At 37.7% G+C, this 11,369-nt stretch overlaps 1 protein-coding gene across 1 annotated transcript; it reads left to right on the top strand.

The window, feature by feature from the left end:
* Positions 1 to 3,566: 3,566 nt before the first annotated feature.
* Positions 3,567 to 8,776, top strand: chrm3b (cholinergic receptor, muscarinic 3b). The gene is given in 6 exon segments (XM_053341137.1): positions 3,567 to 3,571; positions 3,922 to 3,992; positions 4,641 to 4,813; positions 6,683 to 6,978; positions 7,440 to 8,193; positions 8,306 to 8,776. Coding segments are annotated over 6 exon segments (1,770 nt in total).
* Positions 8,777 to 11,369: the final 2,593 nt, after the last annotated feature.

Raw genomic sequence — 11,369 nt, 5'->3', positions numbered from 1 at the left:
GTAAGATGATGGTCCAAATTTATATCAGTAGCTGGTTTTGCTGCTAATGGGAACCCACAGTTTTTGCTTTTCTTAATTATCCCCTTTCTGGTCTTTCTAGGAATTTTATACAACATTTTGCCCATTGATTTTCCATTTTTCTCTAAATTGATTTCTTGATGAAATGACCTTACAAACTGTATGAGTGTTACATGAAGTTTTAAATGTTTATTTTTATATATTTAGCTTTTTTTTTAAAAAGTATTTTTCAATGTGGTATGTGTGTAGGAGTATATTGTAGCCCTTCAGCTCTATCTCTCAAACCTATAAAACTACTCTTCCCCAACATCATACATCAAGATGAGGAGATATGATGATTCTGGCTTTAATTAGTACAGCCTGTATTAGTAATATCATCTATTCTTTACAGGCTATGCTAATCTATGCCAGAATCAGCAATGCAATGGAAGCTGAGGATTGAACTCTGCTGGGATGTTTATCACTTCTAAAGGTTTAGGTCACTGTCATCATTGAAGAACACGCACAAGGACAAAAGATCCCCTCCAGTGGAGTCCACACTGCAAAGCATTGGGGTACTTTAAAGTTTAAGCAAAAGTAGGAAGTATTAATATTTTGCAACATTTTGTTTGTTGTCTGCAGTTTTTCATGTCCAGAAGATTGGTCACCTATGTGGAATTCAGAGCAGCCACAGAGAAAGAGCCTAACCTGTGTTTATATATTAAAGGTGTATTGATAGTCCTGTTTTGACCCAGTACACTGATATAAAGTGCATTATTTTGCACTTGCCTTGTGAACCCCCAACATAATTGGCAATTACAAGTTCACAATACCTTTCAAACTAAGACATTCGATAATGGAAGCAACACCCTAAAAATCAAGTCCATTGACAACCTTTTAAAAAAATGTTTAATTGTGGTAGCCAAACATCCAGGATGCCAGCTGAGCAACCATCTCCCCATGTGACGAAAGGCTCTAGATTTTCATCTATTGCAAGTTACACATCATCTTTCCTTGAAACAGCCGCCTGCAGTATCATTGATATATGTACACAGCTTGCTTTCAAATACTTTCAAAAATAATGTTATAAACACTTTTGATTCATCCACTAACTTGATTCAAAGTTGAGTAAACAGAAGACATCTAAATGAAATCAGTGTTTGTTATGAGCAGCTTTGCCTTTAAAACAGCAGTTCTCCTTATACTGCTGCAAACAGATGTTCAGGTACTTGACCAGTCGGTTGTTGCCACAGTTCTTCTTCTTCTGTGGATTTTTGATATGTCAGCTGCTTCTGTCTCTTCATGTAATCACAGACTGATTCCATGATGTTGAGATGTTGATGTTGAGACGCTTCCTTTATGGTATTGTGTAATGAATAAGAATCTAAACATCTAAAGCGCCCTAAAACATTTGTGTAGTAACTTTGACTTTAAGAAGTTCATTGTAAATTGAATATAATTTAGTTTTAAACACTTAATAATGTGACTGAAACATATTAAAAGGACCAACTGCACAGTAAGTCTCCTTCTGTAATATTATAATACTGTCATGATCCTTGCCTAGGTCCTGTTTATGTTTCCCTTACCCTTTCTGACACTTTCCCTGCCTTCACCCCCACACGCTCTTCCTGTTGGGATTGCTATTCTCGATCTGTCCTGCAGGTGGAGGTGGTTACCTGCTACCTGCGTTTGAACCTGCTGTTAATTTAGGACTTGCCTGCCTTGCCCCTTTTGGACTTGTTTGTCTGTTTGGGCTGCCTTGCTGTTGATAATCTGTGAATCTGATCCTGATCTTTGCCCAAAGTAAATCTAGTTAATCCTACCTGCTTGCCTTGTGTGTCTGTTTGTCTGTATTTGGGTCCTAATCCTGCCTTGTACACACATCTGTGATAAATATGTTTTTTGTCTAGTTTCTGGCTTTGTGTCACTGTTAGTATTATATAACATAAACAGTCCAGTTGCTGTCTTAACCAGAAATTCCCAGAATGTGTTATTTCAGATTCATTGTCTGCACCGAAAACAAACAAACCCAAGAATTTTGACATACTAAAATCTAAGAGAGGCAGATAACTGACTTATTTGCTTAAAGTCAGTGTAAAGTAAGAATAAATATGTGTTCTGAGTTTGACATACCACAGAAAAATGTGTTGTTAACCAACCTGCCAAATTTGAATGATTAAAAAAATCGCCAAATATATGAAATTAGGCTTCAAAGTTGTGTATAAATCTGCCTCTTTCTCTGCTCCCAAACGCTGTGGGCATGCCCGCCGAGTTCGCTGAAACCCCGCCCCCTACCAAGTGTCACCTGTCAGTCAAAGTCACCACCTCTACCGGAAACATAGACGCTATGTCTGAGAGCTTTCTGCTGCTAACTCAGCTGCTAGCTCGGCGGCTAGCTCGGCTAACTGTAGACTGTAGTAGTAGTGTGTGCTGAATGTATTTATACCTCTACAGCAGCAGGGGCGGGTTTATGCCAATCACTGCAGCATTACGTAATGCAGCGGTGATTTTCAGACCCACCCACTAAATCCTGAACACAGAAATGTTGAAACACAGTTTGTGAAGCCTAGCTCCACAATTCAAATCTAAATGGTTGAAATGCTTTTTACACATTTTTTAGAAATACATTTATGACATATTTAATGTGTTTAGAAGAAAATGCCTGAATTCATTTTTACTGTATGTTGTATTAAGTAAGAAAAACACTTTGCCTTTTATGAAGTCTGGATTTACTGATAAATAGGTCCTTACTACCTACATGCAAGGTTGAAACACCTGCACTTAGTTCAATCATTTTTATCCAAAGAAAAGATATTACGTGGCTAATGTTAATATAATTGCCTAATATTAACATTAACCACGTAATATCTTTTCTTTGATTGACTTAAATGTAGATGTGCCTTTCTTAAAAATGTAGACAAAAACGTTTAAATTAGACCTGCAAGCAGATGTACTAGAGTTCATACTCTTTTGTGCACTGCCAGATGTTTCATAGGATTATAGTTTGCATAAATGAAATCTATTGGGTAACCAAATTCACCACATTCAGATTCCAACCATTTATTACAGTAGAAAAGACTCTTTCAGCCAAACCTCCATTCAGTCCGCTCCTGCTCTCTGTGATCACTGTGTTTTATTTCATGATATAGTTATTCTCATTTACATATTTTTCCTGTTTCTGTTGTCAGACCACAGGTGTATAAAATAGTGATATAACTGCAGCTCATGAATGCTAATTTAAAAGCATTGCTATGTTTATATTACAGGATATATGTGATGTGAGCTTATGAGTCTGTTTGTCTATGAGTGTGTGTTTTGGTCTGTAATCCCTACAAGCATGTTTAGTGTCAAATATGTTAGTGAATTACTCAGTTGTTTTATTTTTTAATAATATGATAGGGGGGCAAAAATAAAAAATGTAGTCTTGGGGTTTATTGCTCTGTATTTGTTTTGTCTCAGGTTTGCTCCATTAAGGTTCAGATGCTTTTTGTTTGAAGGTGTTATGGAGTCAAAGAGTCGGCATACTCTCTTTTCATAAATATGCTTCCTCTAACTCCTAGTTTCTAGATATGAGGTACAAGATGGATGAAGGTGTGGTATAGGTAGAGTTTTGATGAAAACAAATGGATGAAGTTTGGTGCTAACAACAAGAACCTGTAGTGGCCAGTAATGAGTGTGCCATGTGCACCATGTGTAACATGTATATGTGCCTGTGGTACCTTTTGCTCTAATTTGACACAATCTGCCAAGTGATGATAACATGTGCTTCAAACAGCTGCCTCAACTGATTAAAGTGATAACTTTAAATTTGGATTAATTCAATATTTTTCTCCACAAACATTTGTAAAAACGTTAAAGATACAAGTCAAGTTCACTTCACTTCATTTTGCATCTGCAAATCTATTCTCTTCTCTTTTCTTCCAGACGTCCATTGGTCATCATGAACTTGACCTCCAGGTCTGATCCTATCCAATTCCTCACCACCAATTCTCCTGGTAAGATAGACCAGCCTGATCCCACCATCATAGCTGAGCATTCTGTGTCTCCATAACGAATAAGTAATGCAGGATGGATGGATGGATGGATGGAGGGCCATAAACTGCTTCTGGAGTTCAAACTTGGTTTAATCTCACTAATTTTTCAGTGGATATGTACATATGTGGTTATAAAGAAATAATAATGAATCAGCCTGTTCCAAACAGTCATGTTTTAAATGGGCACTGTGCTGGTAACAAGAAAAATCAGGATAGGAAGACACAAATGTAGATAAAAGGCAAAAAGGAGCATACAATCAAAACAAAACAGAGATAGATCAAATGAAATATATTCTAAAAATCTAAACTGTATTATTGAAGCCAAATGTTGCTGACATCATGTAGATTGTTATATCTGCAGATATCTTCAAATCTGGTGATAAATGATCTCCTGTGGAATTTTTCATCCACAGGAACAATAATTGTGCAAACCAAATCTGACAGAATTTGAGTCTTTGAGATAGACAGACTGAAGTATTTTTGTAATGTATACAGAATGATTTGGTTCAGTGTGTTTTGATTTACTTTATTGGAGAAATGTCAACAAAAAATATTGTATTTACATGTGGTGCTTTGAATTGTTTCTTTTAAACATTTCCCCATCTTCAGGTGGCTCTTTCCCTGAGGTGGCCATGTTGTCTGACAGTGTTGGTGGGTGGAGGCAGTTTAATTTGAGTCATGTCTCAAGACAAGGAGGAAACTTAACTGAATCGCCAGTTAACAGGACATTAATGCTGCCAGCAGAGGAGTTAGATCCAGTGGGTGGACACACAGTCTGGCAGGTAAATATCAGCTGTGATTCCATTTGACCAAAAACATTGAATAGGACTGGAGATGTTAAAGGACTAGTGTGTAGGATTTAGTGGCATCTAGTGGGCAGGTTGCACCTATGTACATATAAAAGACTCATTCTGAGGTAACAAAAATACAACAGTTTTCATTTTCAGGTGATTATTCACTAATTAAAACAAACTTATGAATATTATATGCTATTATATTAAATATACATGCCACTAAATTATACACACTGCAACTGTAATAAACAATAATGAATAGATATAATCTTTTGAAATTATATCTATTATTGGAATGTTTAATTGTTAGTCATGGTCATATGACTGTACACATTAGTCAACGATACTATATATACTGTTGTGTTTTGAAAAGTGTTTTTTGCCACTGTTGCCATCTAGTGTACATGTGTGTGTGCAGGCAGGTTGATAACAACATAGCAAAGAGTAAAAAGACTCCAGGACAGAACATGTACTACAGTTGTGGCCTCCATGTGTGAATTTCACTGCTTCAGTAGAAAGGAATTCTAACCCCCAGACAAACACTCAACTGCACTCTTCACTTAGTTGCTCCAAAGCGCCAGGGAATTTATGGCTTATTTGAAATGGTCGCTTGATGTTCCAAGATAAACTTTGCATCCATGAAAACTGATGAGACTTGTCTAAATAAATGAGGCACCTGATTATTTCTGTTAGTACTTCCAAAAGTCAGATTAAATTGTGCATTTATCCATCCTCCTTTAAAACGAGCTTGGGTTTAATAAGAGAATGCTGGAAAAACATACTGTAGATGTGTAATGTTAGGTTGAGAACCTGTTCTCATCTGTAACAATGTATCATCTGCATAAAAATGCACATTACAATGTGTATTGGCAGTGATTATGTTTAGAGATTAAATACAAACAACTGTGGATGCTGAATCTCCATAGAGGGGTTTTCTTATTACTTAGTAAAGGTCTGTAGTGCATAGAAAGTTTTCCAGTAGTTTACCCCAAGTCAATTCACTCTACATAACATATGTCTAAACTAACCAGAGATATCCAGCAATTTGATTTTGCCAATGATCTGAGAATTTTGCAAACATTCAAAACAATGGCATTTGCTACTCAACACCATTGTTGGTTCAAAGAAACCATGTGGATAATTTGAAGCCGCTAACTCTCAACTTTATGGCCAGCTCAGTGTTGAAGTTGTCAAGGTTAAAATGTAAACACTTTTCACACATTTCAGGACATAAACAGTTATATATATATAACTGGGGGACAAATTAAAGGAAAAAACAACATTACGTGTCTTAATAAGGTGTTGGGCCATGTGCTGCCAGAACAGCTTCACTGCACCTTGGCATTGATTCTACAGTCTCTCAACTCTACTGGAGGGATTAACGCTATTCTTCAAAAGAAATTCCTTCAAGTTAATTCAACATGTTGGTCCAAAGTCTGTCAGAGGTGTTCAAATGGGTTGAATCTGGTGACTGTGAAGGCTGTAGCATATGATTTACATCATGTTTATATTCATAACACCATTCAGTGACCCATATATTTATACTGTATGGATGGGGGCATTGCAATTCTGGAAGACAACACTCCCATCTGGATAGAAATGTTTAGAATTAAGGGGATTACTCAAAACTTTGCATTGATTTACAGTGACCCTTCCATGTAAGGGGACAAGTGGACCCAAACTATGCAAAATGCCCCCCACAGAATAACAGAGCCACCAGATCTCCTCACTATTGGGGTCAACCATTCAAACCTGTACCAGTTTTTTCCTTTCATTTGTCCCCCGTCTGCAGTCTCTATAAGTAATGCATTTAACCAACCTCTTTGTTTCTTTCTGTTCTTCACTCTACATGTTCAGGTTATCATAATTGTCTTCCTCACTGGATCACTTTCTCTTGTCACTGTCATTGGAAACATCCTGGTGTTGGTGTCATTCAAGATCAATAAGGCACTGAAGACGGTGAACAACTACTACCTGCTTAGCTTGGCATTTGCTGATCTGACCATTGGCACACTGTCTATGAACCTGTACACCACCTACATCATCATGGGCCAGTGGGCTCTGGGGCCAGTGGTCTGTGACTTATGGCTTGCAATAGACTACGTAGCCAGTAACGCTTCAGTTATGAACCTGCTCGTTATCAGCTTTGACAGGTAACATAACAGGAGTCATTAAATTTTTTGGTTGAGTGGGATAATTTTCATGGATTCCTTCAAAATGACGTTCCTGACCTTATGTATTGTAATTCAGCATTTTGAACTACAGCCTTTTTTGTGGAATGCTGTAGCATTAAAATGTTGCTGCAAATTATAGGCTAGCCAACATATTGGCCTGTAATTACCAGTTACCTGTTATTTGTTTTTTAACTGATATTAGCTAAGAACACTGTCCAATGCACTTTTTCCTATTTATGGTCAGATGACACTGAAGTCATAGATGGTGTAGACACATAGTTAGTGTTCTAAAGGGTCAGTTTACTCACAAAAAGCATAAATTCCTATTTGGTATTATGCTGATACTCTTAAGACTCCTAACTGTAGTAGTAAGGAAGACAGCAATGCATGACACAGATAGAATTGTACAATTGCTTACTTTTCTTTTTATGTCTTCTCAGGTACTTCTCTGTGACAAGACCTTTGACCTACAGGGCCAAGCGTACAACAAAGCGGGCCATGACCATGATTGGTTTAGCCTGGTCTGTCTCTTTCGTCCTCTGGGCTCCAGCCATCCTATTTTGGCAGTACATTGTGGGTGAACGGACAGTCCAACCAAATGAGTGCTACATCCAGTTTTTGTCTGAGCCAATTATTACATTCTGCACTGCTATTGCTGCCTTTTACTTGCCAGTGACTATAATGGCCTTCCTGTTTTGGAAGATCTATCAGGAGACAGAGAAACGTGCAAAAGATATACAGGGTCTCAAGGGATCTGGCTCAAACAAGAACCCGACCCAGGCTCCGAATCAAGGGACTGGCAGTGGAAGAAGTAGTGGAGAAGGTACAACTAATAGTAAGAGGGGTTCGTCAGCCATGATGCGCCAAATGAGCTCCCAAAGCTGCAGCAGCTCTGAACTAAATCAGCTGCCTTTGGAGAACAACAAGGACAATGCCAGCACACCAGGAGCAATAGGAAACAGAGGGGGATGTGGTGCGTTCTTCTTCCAGTTTTCTTCAGTGATAGCAGGTCGCCACGCATCCAAGAGGTCGGTCAATACCACAACAACTACTCTGGGCGACGTAGAGCAGAGCAGCTGTGACAGTTTGAATAACAATGACGCTTGTGTCTCTGCGGACCAGACATGTTCTGAGGAGGAAGCTCATGGTGCGGACACATCAAGGCCTCCAACAGGTTGGACATATACGTATTAAGTGGTCTCATTTGCATTACATATAAAGAATAATACAAATGAAACATGTCTAATCTATCTATCTATCTATCTATCTAGACGGCAAGAAACAAACAAAGGTGAAGCAAAACAAGGATAAACAGCCATCGTCATCCAAAAAAAGTCAAAACAGTGTCTCCTCATCACCTGCTGACCAGTCGTCAGCATCCATCACCATGAAAGATGCAGCAATGGCTAAACGCTTTGCCTCTAAGGCCAAAACAGAGATAAACAAGCGCAAGAATGAAAAAAAGGCAAATGAGAAGAAAGCAGCACGGACACTCAGTGCCATCTTGTTCGCCTTTATCACAACTTGGTTACCATACAATATCATGGTGTTAGTCAACACTTTCTGTCAGGACTGTATCCCTGAAACTCTATGGGCACTGGGCTACTGGTTGTGTTATGTTAACAGCACAGTCAACCCAATGTGCTATGCCTTATGTAACAAGACCTTCCGAACAACTTTCAGGGATATTTTGATGTGCCAGTGGAATCAAAAGAAGAATAAGCCTAATTTTCATCAGAGGAAGGCTGTGGCTTTCCGGAAGAAAGACCAGGTGTAAAGTACAGTGGCATATTTCTGGATGGATCTGTGTTTAAGGATGCATTATCTTATCCATACTCAGAGTTGGAATGCAGCATACCTCTTTCAGGGAAAATATGCTGAACTGAATTGTTCCTAACCCAAACTTGTTGTCGCCTTACAGGAAGTTTAGCCAAGATAGCAGGCTGATCTGTTAGCCAGTCCATTATAATTTGACAGCTACAGGCCAGATTTGTGGCAAATCAGTAATGGTTCCATAGGATAGTTTCCATAGTCTCACCTAAAGGCCACTGCCACAATTTTGACCAGTGTCACCATAGCTCAGAGGGTACCTGCTGGACTTCCATGTTTTTTTTGTTTTTTTTTATACTCACATTTTTATTGAGATTTTGTACATTTAAACAAAGAGATATACATATTTGAATTATGTATTCCATTGCAGGACTTCCATGTTTGCAATATTGTGGATATTAATCCCTAGAGGATTTCCAATTATGAAAACAATGTGTACAGTTTTTTTTTTTTGGTGCCCCCTGTTGCCCTTATTCTAGCACCACTCTCAGGACAGACACCACATTTTTAGCCTACTATGGAGAAGACTCAACAAACAGATAGATTTAAGAATGTTATTTGTTCTAACATTTTGTAACATGGGTTGTAATCAACAATGCAGCCTTGGGGAATCATTAACAGGGCTTAGACTTTTCAGATGCAAATCTAAGCAGAAATGTATATATTTATTTTTTGCTAGATATAGTGTACATTAGTGCAGAATAATGATAGTTTTGTTTGTTTTAGGAAGTGAACTTTGTCAAAGATGTAGGAACCTTTTAAGATTATGTGTTAAAGTAAAAGCAACCCAGCTTTTGTTTGAGTTAACTTTCAGAGACACGTGTGTAAAACAAAAAAGCAGTACAACACATCGCTATTTTTGTCATTTCTGAACTAGAAGGTATATATATGAGAGACCTGATAGCCAGATCATTGTCTGTTGAAATATTGCTTTGACATAAATGGATGTCAGCTATGATAAACACTCAGTTGCTAACGTATTAGGTGCACCTAGATTGAGATATATCTGTCTTGCAGATCTTTTCTCAGTTGATTCATATTCTACTCACAGGCTGTGGTTTGGACACTTAGAATGAAGTGAACCAGTAATAAAATAAACATAGTTATTCAACTTTAGATTCCAGTTGATACATGAGTTGAGTCAGGCAATCCATAGTGATTTTGTTCAGTACTGTAGTGTTAGTATGAAGCTGCTCACAAGCTGTGTATTGTCAACTGAACACTGTGTGACAAGGACCACATCCTAATGTGTGTGGAAATACTAAAGAACACTGTAATAATGTGAAGACACGTGTTCAGTGCACATTTGGATCAACATTATAGCATCCACTTCCATCTTGTTAAATTACAGTCCATATACTTGCGATGTGGATTGTGGACAAAATTAGCTAAAGCACTTAGTGAGTTGCCAATGGAAAGGAAGCAGGCTGTATGATGGCATTTTTATTAATACTAAATGTTCTTATGATCATGTTTTAAGTATGGCATATTCACAACAATGTTTAATCCACTGTATTATGTAATGCAAAAAGGGACATGGTATTATCTATTGTACGTCATGGTGGTCAACTTAGATTATACTATGAGTAAACCTTGACACAGCTATTATAAACAAGTTTTATTCTGGGTGAGTTGTATTCCGTGTGAGTGATTTGACTGTCTAAGTAAGAGACTGCTGCTTTTCCTCCACAGATCCATGAACCGATGGACTCCCACTGTGGATCCAGCAAAATGCATCCTTTAGTGTTTGAAAGTTTTATACATCCACAGATCAATCCACACTTTTGAATCTGATTTCCAAAGAAACTCGTATGCAATAGAAACCAGAAATTAGGTATTTTCAGCTTCATTGCTCTATTGAGGTTTCCTGCTTGGACGATTAAACAATTTTTTAAATTAAAACCTCACTTACTCACTCGTTGTTTTCACAATGACAATAATATGACAATATATTTGAAGAATTGGATACTGCTGTGAGATACTATGCCAATAGTTTAATAACAAAGGTGTTGAATTCACAAAGAATAGGGTGCAGCCGTTGTCACTTCCAAATATACTCTCATGCCGTCAGATGCCGTTCTCAAACTGATCAGTCATTTCAACATAAAGATAAAGGACATATTTACAATATGAAAAGATAAAATCATAAAAAGAGCAGCCTTTAAAATAAAATGTGCTGATGCATTTGTGACCAGAAGTAACATCATCATCTGCAAATGATATGACAGTGCATACACGCCCATGAAGTTTTTCAGCTGAGTGCAATTTATCATTGGTTTGCATCTAACGGAGCACAGCTGTTTCCAGTGTTTGAGGCTTTTCTCCATGTTTCAGCATACAAATTGGTCAATAATGAAAACTGTAAAAAGATAAGGCTTCTTTAATTAGCAGTGGTGCACAATCACAAATCAACTTTCATGTATTTTGCTTCTTTTACTTCCCTAGTATTTCACTTCTATACCACAACATACTGAAATGTCAAATGTCAGAAAACAGTTATTAATGTGTTTCATGCAGGTCTGAATCATGTTAGATTAATG

This window comes from Scomber japonicus, chromosome 20 (assembly GCF_027409825.1).
Source record: "Scomber japonicus isolate fScoJap1 chromosome 20, fScoJap1.pri, whole genome shotgun sequence".
In the NCBI taxonomy this organism is placed as follows: Eukaryota; Metazoa; Chordata; class Actinopteri; order Scombriformes; family Scombridae; genus Scomber; species Scomber japonicus.
This window is presented reverse-complemented; position numbering and strand designations above follow the sequence as displayed.